Source organism: Silurus aristotelis (assembly GCF_946808225.1).
Source record: "Silurus aristotelis genome assembly, chromosome: 14".
Classification (NCBI taxonomy): Eukaryota; Metazoa; Chordata; class Actinopteri; order Siluriformes; family Siluridae; genus Silurus; species Silurus aristotelis.
In genome coordinates, this window is record NC_139587.1 from 21,822,594 (window position 1) to 21,835,806 (window position 13,213).

A 13,213-nucleotide genomic window follows, 5' to 3' on the forward strand; every position below is an offset into this window, starting at 1 on the left:
CATCCTTTCTCCACACACACTCTCATCAGTACAGTGGGGTTATGTAATTTCTGTAGTCATTTGCAGTAACGAGGACGGGCATGTTTTATTAAAATAAAAAAAAGAAACATTTTAGTGAAGTAAATGTTTAATAAATGAGTACAGCAACTAAGTTAAAAAAAAATACTATATTACTGTCCACTACTGGTAACGTGTGTTTGTGTGTAAACATCATTACAATAGGACAGCAGTCCAAAAACCGATACATATGAATAGCCAGAAACACTAGAAAATTGTTATCTACGAAAAGTGTGCATGCTAGAACAGCAAGGAGCGAATTAAGAATGAATTGGTACTGAGATAAGGAAACTATGCACGTTAAGACTTTTTAAATACGACCCAGCTCAGTGTGCCATGTATAAAGACTGAGATGCATATTTACCCTGCTGCATTCTGCTGTTTTTCATTCATTTGATCTGGCTCATTATTAAATGATGTGCGCTACATGTAATATTTGTGTCATACTACAGCATACCTCAAAAAATATCCATCGTTGTTGAATTGTGTGATGTAAAGCATTCGATTAAAATGAGATTATTAGGAAAAAAAATAAGAGAGAGTATGCGTGTGGTGTTGAGGTTTCTAGTTTGGTGGGTTGGGTTTGACTCGAACAATATCAGCTCTGTGAGAATATGGCCCCAGGTCAAATCTAATCATTGACCCCTGGGCATAAATGAATGTGACCTGAAAGCAGCCACACGTGAGTTTCAGCTCGGCACACTGGAGGTGTTTGCCATGCAAGTATTTTAAGATACTGAATATCTTTTTAAACATTTAAAAAAAAAAATATCTTTACCAACACTCTGGTATTTTATTATTGGAAAAATAATTAAAGCCAGATTATTATGATTATTAACAGCTAACATTTATAAATGCTTTAATAGATGTTTTAGGTCAGCAGGAGGTTTCGGCTTGTGTTTCAGGTTCAGAGAGAGTTTAAACAGAAGCCCTAGACATTACAGACGTCCCCAGACTTTAAAAGCACTCGGGATCACTAGCAGAACATGTGCCTTTCGTTTCCGGGGATGAGGTGCTGGTGAAATGGAGATGAGTGGTTGATCTTCAGCCTCTTGCAGGGTCAAATAACCAGGAAGACTGAGATTATACATACAGGACACACAGGTGCTGAGGGACATGGACTGACTACACATGCTGTCTCAGAGCTGCTGAATCTCCTGCCAAATGCTATTTATACTCATTAACAGTTCAGCTCTGAACCTGAGGAAGTATATATTAACCTGTGGTCTCTCTTAGTCCGACAGTCTAGTCTGGAGTAATGGAAGTACAGGGATAACATTTATTGTGAGCAATCACCACACAAGCAGTATGGAAAAGAAGTAATTAACGTATTTTTCTGTGTATAAGACGATACTTTTTTCTAAAATCATTAGACTAAAAATGTAGGGTCGTCTTATACATGCAAGTAAGCCGAGGAGCGAACCGGGCGGTTGCGAAACTTTCCATACCTTCTCTCTGCAAACAGGCTTTCTCCAATCACAAGCCTTATGTACAGTAACTGACATCAGCTGATGCTGAACAATCCAATTAGAACACATCCCGTTGGTGGTGGAGAGCCTGTAGGCGGCACGCATATGCGACAGCGACCGGGAATGTCGTAAAATGTAACGCATAATATAATATCAGTATGTAAATGTTACCTAATTACGAAATAAAAATTTCTTCTGTTTTATGTTTAAAATATTGATTTCTTCAATTTGGTGTGGAAAAGAGAGAGTCATTTTGTACATGGGGCATTTGGCAAAGTCTACACTTCTGTGTTGGCTTTTTCTATAGCAAAAATATTGGCACCCGGCATTTAGAAATCTTCTTTGGTCACTCGGTCAAAATCCAAGCTTCCAGTATTCTAGGTATTAACTGCAATTTACTAGCCAGTAATTTAGTAAGCTAAAACTAACAAACCCATGCAGCAACACAATAAATCACTAGAACAATGTTTGAAACACAACACAGCTCCCAAATGAACAATTACTTTGAATAAATTCACAAATTCCTAGTGTTCTGCTGTAGTGTAAGAGGAATAAATCATTTTGCTTTTCACACTTTCCTATAAGAGGAATGTTTTCGGATAACTGGCACGACATTAGGAACTTTTCTGGAACTCTGGTGATCCCTTGGTACAAAATCCGCAAATCATTCCTGTCAGGAAATAAAGCACAGGAGACCTAAAATGTCCACAGGACACCTTCTGCACTCAAGTCCTTCTATTCAAGCCTGCTTATACAAGACCAGGAATGACATCACATAATATTGAGGATTAAGGGGAGCCCTTATGAGTCAGGCCAACTGATGTCCTGGGGCAGTGTGTGTGTGTGTGCGCGGAGCAAAAGCAGATCAGAATAATTACATCATAGACCACATAATGGCAGTGGCACCTGTGGTCTGTGTGTTGTTGCTGGAGAATGACACTGATTTTGAGCAGAACCTCAGATCACTTACCCGAGAACTTCCTGCTCAGTTACTGACTTGGCGCTCTCTCTCTCTCACACACACACACACACACACACACACACACACACACACACACACACACACACACACACAAATCGACAATCTATCTCTTTCTCCTTCGTGAGTTGAGCTATTGTTGTAATAATATTCCTCATGGCCAAACCACTGCTTTAATAATTTGTGTAGTTCTAAAGTTTTACTGTGAAGGTTGTGACCTGGACCGGGGGCGATCTGTTCTTTAAACCGCGGGCGACGTTTTCCTCTAATTGTCTGCCAATTACTTGGTTTTTTCAAACCGGAGTAATGGGAGCTGATGTACTCATTTTTTTGGCGTCAGCTCCCACCTTGAGCCTGGCCTATGATATGTACACCAGGTACTCTTTCTTGGGTGTAAAGCTGCAAAAAAGTGTTACTCTGTACTGCTACAGAGCACAGATTCAGAAGATTTGTATTCACCACTTCAAGAGTGGATCATGCTGTTTGTATGAAGCCCAAACGGCGTGAGAAATTCCTGAGGTTCCGTTCCTAAGGCTAAGTGCCAGCTCTTTGCCATAGTCACACACAGCAGATATATGAGTTCTCGAATGCCACGCTGCATTGTGAAGCTGTTTTCCGGGTGATTCCTCAGTAGTCTGATTCTAGCTTAGCCCTATGTATATATACACTGTAAAGCCTGGTGCAAAGATGGACAGACCTGCAGCAGATGACCGCCTTGCAGGACAACGCCAGGTCCAGGAAATATTGGCGCACGCCAAAGGTGAGCGCGTACTTTAGCGTCTTTCCGTTGATGATCAGCGCGCAGTCGTTTTCCTTATGAAGAGCGTCTCCCAGCATGCTGCAATGGTGGCTCAGCATCTCTCTCGTCCCCTGCAGACAAAAACAAAATCGGTGCAGTTTAAAAATGACTAAATCATCGATACAGAGGAAGAAAATATACAGTATTAATATTACAAATCACAATACTTTAGTATAGCAAGGTTCCTTCAGGAGTTAACTTCAGGGGTTAAAAACTTTAATGTAAAATTATATTACAAAATGATCCTAATTTATAGCTGCCTCAAAACCAAAGCATTTCACTTGACATTACATTGATTGCATATAATTATAGAGACATTTTTTGAACACAAATAGAACCATATTACTCTCTACAATAAGTTTATACACTTCTACCTTGCCAAATATAAATAACAAAAAACTGGACAATGTACGCCCAGTTAAACTACATTAAGATCATATATCACCCTCGAAAACATTCATTACTCTGAGAAAAAGCAAACATCATCCTTAATTTACACAAACTGAAGTTAACAACTATTTGTAATTGTCTATGTAAATATTTTATTGACTCCATTAGCAAATCATTTACAACAAACAGAATTTCTGAGCTCAAATTCCCATTTTATAATGTAGAACTAGGTCGTCATGTCGTTCCACAAGATCTCCTGGTTGACCTTCTCTCCTGCCGGTTCTGTTTATTAAACTGCACTCGTAGGTAACGGATGTCTGTAGCAAGTAATATTTATGTTAGCAGATGTAAATTGCAAAACAAACCTGTCCACTGTGTCTGCTAGAACGTGATTATACTAATCAAACATATCCATATCTATAACATGCTTCAGATTATACAGGATCTAAACTGAATATGAATCCCGACCAGTCGTCTAGTTCAAGTGATCGTTTGATATGATGATTCCCTAGCTCATAGAGAATCTAGAGAGGTAAGGTTTTAAAAATTAGACTTTTAAAAACTAAACTAATGAATAACAGCACCTATAAAAAAAAAAGTATTTCAACACAATGAAGTGAATATTATTATTGCAATAAATTGTTTAAGGGTTATTGTAGATTGTTATGGTATAGATGCAACTACAATATATGGACATGTTTTGGGGCACCTGTCATTTCCAGCTTTGTGGTTCATTCCTACATTGTGATCAGAAAGTTGAAGGCGCACAATTGTATATGAGGTCTTTAGCTATAAATGTTCACTTCATTTGATCTTGGATAGCCAACCAAGGGGGAACTGGTTGTGAGGAAAATCTGACGGAAAATATCACCTTTGATTGTAATTATCTGAATGTCAACTAACAGAACCAATTTCTTGAATATGGCAATATTATAATACCGCCAACAATTCTTTCAACTTGGATAGAGGAAGTAGAGACACAAACTGAAGTGATCTTAAAATCATACCTGCCTGGACATGTTGCTAATCAAATATGACTACACGAAAAGCTTTTCACACACACCACAACTAAAACTAAAAAACTAAAACCACAACTAAAAAAGCCCGACCACAAAAACCCCACCCTCCTGTGAGTGATAGTGTCTACGGTGCATTCACTCTGAATACAGAGCTCTGATCAATTCTTTCAAGTCTGTACTACAAGACAAAGTACAAATAAACTTCAGACGACAAGGGAGAGATAATTTTACAGATTTCCCTCGCCATGCTAGTGTAAGCATCCTCGCTGCGTAACATGAAGGACTTCTCGTGTAACCCAACAATGTCATTTTCACATGAGGCTGAAATCGGTTTATTATTAATGCAATTACGCTCAAAGGCTGGGGCTGATGAAAAGAGTGGATAAACACACACATGGCACGCTTCACTTGACAGAAAGCAGCGCTGAACCCTGGAGTGATGGTTCGTTTGGAGGAGTCCGGCTCTCAGAATGCGGCTCTCGCCATGAATTACAACGGCCAGGGAATTTACCCCGAGCCCTAGTCAGGCTCTGAGCGCTCCCTCTCCTTCTTTCTTCTCTGTCATTAATCCGTTTCCACTCTCCCGCGCTGTGGGTACGTGTGGGTTCACGGCACTAAAGAGAGCAATGGTCTGAGCATAAAGCTTGTTTTTCCAAGAATGTCCTCCCCCACATGAACACGCTCAAATCAGGAGCCAGGAATAATTCAGCGCACTGGTTCCGCCTGGAAGATTTTAATCAGAGCTGACTGGTCCTAAAAATACACTCCCCCTCCCCCCCAAAACTCACCCATCTTCCCAAAATCAGCATCATCATCATGACCCTATCAATGATGGTTAAGGGTTTAAATATCAGAAAAAGGTTTCGAGCGGGAAACATGCCTTGAAGCAGAATTGTGTTATTGTAAGCACTTGAGTAGCCAGGAGGATAGCTCTATCTGGTTTAATGCACTTCGCCTAATTCCCCATAAAGAGTCCCATGATTCCTGTTTCTTTTGTGCTGGAAGGATGGGCCACTCTTAAATTGCAGCCAGTCATGGGAACTGATAAGAGAGCAGAATGGGGATCTGACAGAACGGTGCATTTGCAATTAACAGAAAATGAGGAACGATAAAAAGAAAGGAAAAAAGAGGGAAAAAGGGAGAGAAATCAGATTTGAACATTTATCATACGGTGTTCAACACAATAAGGACAAAAGTATCAGGACACCTGACTTTTCCAGCCATATTTAATTCTGCCCCAAAAAGATTCCCATATGTGCAGTAACATTACATTTTCCCATTATTTGAACCAAGACACCCAATGCCCTTGTGCACAAATCCAGCACCATGAAGATTTAATTTACATGGGTTGGAGTGAAAGATCTTGATCGGCCAGCTAAAGAGCTTTGACCTCAACATTAAAGAACACCTTTGCGATAAATTTGAACGCTGTACCCCAGGCATTCCATGTAGCTCAAAGAGCAAAAAATCTCTACACTCATACTCAAAAATCTAGTGGAACATCTTCTCAGAAGAGTGGAGTTTACTATAACAGCAAATGGGGAAACGATGTGGAATGGAACGAGTGAAGACAGCAGAGCTGGTTATATTCTCGGAATAGGAGAAGTTGTATACTCTGTCTCCCCTGTAAATCACAGTGACAATAGCCAATCGTGGGCATCTGTGAGCTTGTGTATGTAGAAGAGGGCAGATAGAACTCCTATAACCCTGCATGAACAGCTGTTTAAACAAAATGCAGATGTTGGAAATGCAAACAGCAGTTAATATCAGTGACAAGGAACATTGTGGGGGCAAATAAATGTGAGTAATGTGGGCACAGTCCACACTAGGGATGGTAAGATTCAATGATTCACATCAAGGTATCGGCATGAGAGTTTACAATGCGATGCACTGATTTGAAAAAGTGAGCATCGGATACAAGTTGGCATTTGTATCGCGATGCATCGTTTTGTAACAGATTTGCATCTGTAAAAAAGTGATTTATTCATGAAAACTTTTAAGATGCAATATACTTTTATTATTTAGAAAGTAACCAATATTTTATATGTAGACCGATTTCTTTTTGCTAATCTGTTTCTCAAGTGCATTCTCTATTCTCTATGCCTCCAAATCTCATCCGAATCCCGTGTGCAGGAGCAATACTCTTGTTAGTGTGTGCACAGATGCAGTGATGTAAGAATGTGCATCTTGCAGGTTTATAGCATCTAAACTGGGATCATGTGAGAAGCGTCAATAACACTGTTCCGTCTAACAGCTTCAGCAGACACCGCTTCTCTAGTCTAGCCACAAAGCGGCCTGGAATAGGGCTGTAAGGAGCATGTGCGTGTGTGTTGGGGAACAGATGCCTTAAGGCAGGGAGATTGCACCTTGGGGACTCACCAAACCTCTGCTGGCATAACAAGCGCTGAAACCCAAGCTCAAAGGAAATATTTGCAGAGAGCAGCCTCAGATTTCACAGAGAGAGAGAGAGAGAGAGAGAGAGAGAGAGAGAGAGAGAGAGAGAGAGAGAGAGAGAGAGAGAGAGAGAGAGAGTTGAGTCAGTGACTAGTGCAGCTGTGAGGACTTCTCTACAATAGTGTAGCCATGCCTTCCGAGAGCCCTAAAATTCTGTGTGTGTGTGTGTGTGTGTGTGTGTGGTAGACTGAACCGAATAGAGATGTCAGACTACGTCCACATACCTCATCAGCATCAGTGCAAACACTGAGACAAAGTATAAAGATCATTACGAGATAACTACAGTGATGAAGGCGTATAAACAATCTGATTAAACAGTGTTTCCATTAGGAGTGCACTCAAAATAGCTTTTACCATATGTATGTGTATGTGTGTGTGTGTGTGTGTGTGTGTGTGTGTGTGTGTGTGCACGCGCATGTCATCCCAATACAACCAAATGCTGCCTGCCTCGTCAGCGCGCCGTGTTTGGGTGTTTCTAAATGATCTCTGACTGCGACTCATCTGTGTTTGGTTTAGCATACGGAAAGCATCCGTTATGCTCGAGTGGTCCAGTCGAGGGTCTCGGCCCGAGTCACGGTGGAAAGGTGCTTTACAGGATGTGGCTACTTGAGTCTGACAGCTGGACTAGAGTGCTTAAAACATTGCATGATACACAGAGAGGATGGGTTTCGGCAATTTGCTTGGCCACACACCGTTAAGTAGGAAGGAGCACACACACACACACACACACACACACACACACACACACACACACACACACACCTTGCTTTCTATTCTCCATTAGTCAAGGTTTTAGCACCAGTGTCCAAGCTGACTGATGAGGAAACTCATCATATCGAGTGTGTCTCTTCACTTTTCCTACATTTCTACTCAAATATCTTGATTCATTTCCTTTCGAGCGGATTTTTGTGGTGCGGTGCAGAAAAATAAAGCGAGGCAAGAAGAAAAATGTTTTGTCTGTGACACAGCTGGTTGGAATTGAACAAAAACAGTGTGTCTTCTGTGGGCCCGACATATGCAGCGAAGCCCACTTACGAAAACCACACGTGCAGAGGTTTTTGCAACAAGTTACAGTTTTAAGGCAAACACGTTAGATTTCTCGACCATGGAGAGTCATTAAAAAAAAAGAAAAAGGAAAAAAAAAAGTTCACAGATTAATACTTGGCTGTGTAACCAGTGGTAAACCATTATGCCTGAATCAGTATGTGTGTGTGACAAATGTCTAATACCACAATGATCAGTGTAAGGCGTAGTCAGAATAGCCAGATTACTTCCCTCCTTGAAGGGAAAAAAAGAGAACGCGTTGAAATAACCCGATCAGTTTGAGCTCTGAGGTGTAGCTCGAAGCCTCAGTATTGATGTAACTAACAAAATGGAAAGTATCTCATACGTCGCTAATGTTTGAGCGCTTCTAGGAGCTCGGCTGCTTTTGAACAGAGAATTACAAAGCTGCATCTTCCTTTTATAAATCTGATAAAACTGACTCTTTAAAGATATAAAGGATGCAATACTATTCTACAGGCATTCGAATTAAAATCAGGTCTCCAGAAACTGTGTATGTGTGTATTTAATCAGCACATGTACTAGTGTCAGTTACGTTTTTTTTTTTTTACCATTGCTTAATAAAGCTGTAATTCTCTAAATTAATTAGGTGCAGCACAGATAATAATTAGCAGCTCTGTCATTATAATCATGCTAAAAAAATGATTTAAAAAGTTTAACTCGCCATTAAAGCAGCGATGAAATTCAATCCCCAATAATATTTTTCAATATTCTGACAATCTCAGTATAAAACATGTACAAGTAAATTGTTTGAATGGGCCACGATCTAAATCTAGAAGAATCTGAAAAAAAGTCAGCACACTTAGCAGCATCTTACTATTGATCTGTGTCCGAGTGCACCGGCATCAATAAATCCCTTATTTAATGTCTCATTATATATCGACGAGCTTGCCAGTAAATCAAATACAAATATTTAGGTGGAACGCATGTACAAATCTTTAATTAATTAATTGAAATTCAATTTAACTTGAATTAGGAGACCCAAATTTGTTCCAGCATGACAATGCCCCCTGTGCTCCATGAAGATACGCTTTACATTGGTAAAGAGGTTACAGAGCTCTCTAATGTTTCCAATAAGGATGGGTTGAGGGATGAACTGGGAACCCTGCCTGCAACCCGAGGCCTCCTCACTCTACATTAGTATCTGACTTCACTAACGCCCTTGTGGTTAAATAAGCATAAATCTCCACAAGCGCACTCCAAAAATGGGGACTAAATATGCAATGGGATGTACAAAATAGACAAACAAATCTTAAGGCCAGGTGCCACAAACTTTTGTCCATATTGAGAATGTATATAAGAGAAAGGCGAGTGGGGTAAAAACTGTAGGTGTCGTTAGTGCAAACGGAATGTCTGCAATGTGTAATAATAAATAAGGAAACATTTTTTTAAATAGCGTGAAGCCCAAACATTTCAACATCTCCGGCCTCGATGCGACCTCAACCACGTCAACCTCGAAATGCGTAGGTGTCATAATGCTTCGTTATTATTCCAAAGAATTGTATTTGCTTTCTATTATTAAAACACACACAAAAAAAAAAAAACAGCGTTGGACGAAGGAGCATTGTGGCGCTGATGTACGCGGCGTGATGTGATGAGAGCTTGCTGGTCCCAAGCGACGACTTACCCCCCGAATTCCTGCGTGTTTTCTTTAACCGCAGTGAGAAACCATGAAGCTTTGACCACCGCTCAAAGACTTTCCACTGCTCTCTCCTCCTTTTCTCTTCCTCACTCCATCAATCACGTTAAATGACTGTTTGACAGACGGAGAGCCGTCTGTCACCGCTTAGGACCCGCCCACACTCGACACGTCTTTGGGTTTTGTGTGTGTGTGTGTGTGTGTGTGTGAGTGAAATGCTCGAATCTGCTTCAGCTGGCAAGACCTTAACATGCTTAGACAACAGACAAGGCCCTCCCTGTAGGACAGGCTGACCTCTGTGCGTACTGTATGTGCGAGGATGTGTGTGTGAGAGTGTGAGCATGTGCATGTGTTTAATGTTTCCTCTTGAAAGCAGCAGGCTCTTTACTGTGATGGGCAGCAGACAACATTTTTGCTGAATGATCCACATGTGTGTGAGCATGTGTGGATGATAAAGCGCTTTCAGGAGGTGAACTCGCGCCTACCGACCCGCCTGCACGGTTCCATCCATCCTTCTCTACCCTACCGCACAATCACGAGCCCAATCCCTGGCTCCCTGCTCTGCATGTCTGGCTCACGGATAAAACTCCACCTGTGGCGCTGTTACAAGCCGACTTTTTACAGGATGGACGCAGAGCCCGATAGACGGAAAGGGAGAAGCAGCACAGCGGCAGCAGCACAGAAACAAAGAGACAGAGACAGATGAAGAACCTCAGGCTGAAATCCCATATGGGACGTTAAATTATCCTACAGTGATATGGAGCTTGTGTGGCTCTGATGCGGGTCACAGAGGTCCGAACCCCCAGCCGTTTGTCAATTGCTTCCATCTTTTCATGCACTGAACTGTATCAGGCTGCGATTCCCAGTGTAGCTCACACTATAAACAGCACACGTTACTCAGCCTTACATCCAGAGTCTCCTCATTAATCACCAGCAGGCCCATGTTCTTGGTGAGCAGCTTGCAGGAGTGTCCTATAAAAGAGAGAAAAAACACGTCAAACACTTGAGACCTTCAACAAAGCGGGTGAGCTTAGGGTCAGCAACAACAGTGGTGTAACAGCAAGGGGTGAAGCAGAGTCATAAACGGGGTATGCAGTGGACAACGTGACAACATAGAATAGTAATAGGGGTTTATCAGTACACTTGTTTGTACCATTTGTTTATTCAAACAAAGCAGGATTTTTATTTAAAATGGTTTTAAACATGTTTAACTGTTCACGTTCACAAAGATTAATAATAATAAACAACGTTAATAAAAATAAAAAAAACACAGGCAATTTTAGGTTTTGCATTTCTTCCCCCTAACCGTACCGAAATCAGAGGTAAATACCGAACCGTGTATTTTGTGTACTGTTAAAACCCTAAATACATATTAATAAAAAGAAATGAAAAAAAACAAAACAAAGTGAACTCTAAACATAATCGTTATGATTAAAATGTCATATTCATCATTATCCGAGATTTATTCTGTAACCGAATTATTGTGTGTCTTTCCATCAACATCTTCGTTATGGCAAATGATTCCCGATATTATCCCACAATCCTTTTCGACAACGCATGCCAGTGGGAATTATCCCTTGATTAATCTACACCTAAAAAAGCAAAGAAGCAGCACAGTCTTTCCATCTCTTTCACCTCCTCATTTATACACACTGCTCAAACCTGGAGCTTCCAAACCTTCAATTCTCCCACTAATACCACCAACACCATTGTGCTGATCATCCCCCATATCTCTGTCTTGCTACAGTACACTACTGTATCCAACTCACACTGCTGCATTACATTCTAGATGTTTGACCCCTACATTTGCTTTACTCCTGAATTTGATTTCGTATTAAACCTACACAATTTAATCCGCGTTTAATCCCTGTTTGCTGTTATAATAACCTGCACTTCTGTGGGTAGATGTTCCACTACATTATAGAGTGTGTTTTTGGAGTGTGCTTGTTCTCATTCAGCCACAAAGGTGCTAGTAAACTTAGATACTGGTGAAGGAGTGTGGTGTGAGGAAGCCTTGAGTGCGGTCAGCATTTGAATTCATTCTAAAGATGTTAAAAAAGGGGTTGAGGTCAGAGCTCTATAAGCATTCCACTCATGATCTTCCTCTCCAACCCATACTTAAATGGAGCTGTCTTTGTGCACAGGGACATTGTCATGCTGGAACAGCTTTGGGTCTCCCAGTTCAATGAATGAAAAATCTGATGCTACTGCATCGAAAGACATCCTTTACAACTGTGTACCTTTAATTTTGTGGTAAACGTTTGGAGAAGAACCATAAAAGCACATGTTAGTGGGTGGGATCTATTAGGCAACAAGTAAACATTTTGTTCTTAAAATTGATGTGTTAGAAGCAGGAAAAATGGGCAAGCATAAGGATTTGACGCGGGCCAAATTGTGATGTCTAGACGACTGGGTCAGAGAATCTCCAAAACTGCAGCTCTTGTGGGATGTTCTTGGTCTGCCGTGGTCAGTATCTATCAAAAGTGGTTCAAGGAAGGAACAGTGGTGAACCAGTGACAGGGTCATGGGTGACCAAGGCTCAGTGAAGCACACGGGGGGTGGCGATGCTTTCCCGTGTGGTCCGATCCAACAGACGAGCTCCCGTGGCTCAAATTACTGAAGAAGGTAATGCTCTTAATGCTCGATAGTTTAGGACTGTTTCGGCAGCAAAACACAATATTATAATGTTATGCCTGATCAGTGCATATCAAAGATTTTAAAAGTTCATAAAATTCTCTGTGGAACGACCTTCACACTGACAGAACCCCTAAAAAGGTCATGTTGACACCAAATTCTGCTCCTTAACAGTAAATAGATTAAGTTTAGACAAGTAATGCGCATTTATAATGGAGAATAGACAAAAAATAGCCACTGTTGAGCGATCGGTCATGTTTTAATGAGGATCCCAGACCCAGCAGGCTGAGACGACGTGACTCACCCTGGATCTGGGTGAAAAGGTTAATGAGCTGAAATCCACGTCTGTCTGTCGATACAAGGCGTGACGTCTCCGTTAGTGCAGAAGAGAATCCCTAAGGGGCAGTTGTATTTCGTGAGTGTGAGGATGTGAGTGTTGGGACAAAAGAGACTCCCTCAGGGACTATTACAGTAAAAGACGGGTAGACGTGTGCAAAGAAATATTGCCGCTTGTTTTAACAGTGAACACTGGCTGAAGGATTACATCGATTTTGTTGAAATTATATTGAGAATTAAAGGTTTGTGATTTGTTTGTGTTAAGATGTGCTTCAAGCTGCTCGAGTGCCCTTTCCTTAATGTGTTTACACTTCTATTGTGCTTTCCCGTTTTTTTTCCTCACCGCATGGAGGTAGATGCTGTGAGCCTCAGAGA

General features: G+C 41.1%; 1 protein-coding gene across 1 annotated transcript in view; it reads right to left on the reverse strand.

The window, feature by feature from the left end:
• The window catches only part of atp8a1 (ATPase phospholipid transporting 8A1), a gene marked incomplete at its 5' end in the record, with an annotated part of 147,420 nt that overhangs the window by 36,747 nt on the left and 97,460 nt on the right, over positions 1–13,213 (reverse strand). Inside the window, 2 exons of the mRNA XM_083561771.1 lie at positions 3,203–3,375; positions 10,776–10,840. Coding sequence (XP_083417897.1) covers positions 3,203–3,375; positions 10,776–10,840 — 238 coding nt within the window. The remainder of the gene's footprint in view (positions 1–3,202; positions 3,376–10,775; positions 10,841–13,213) is intronic.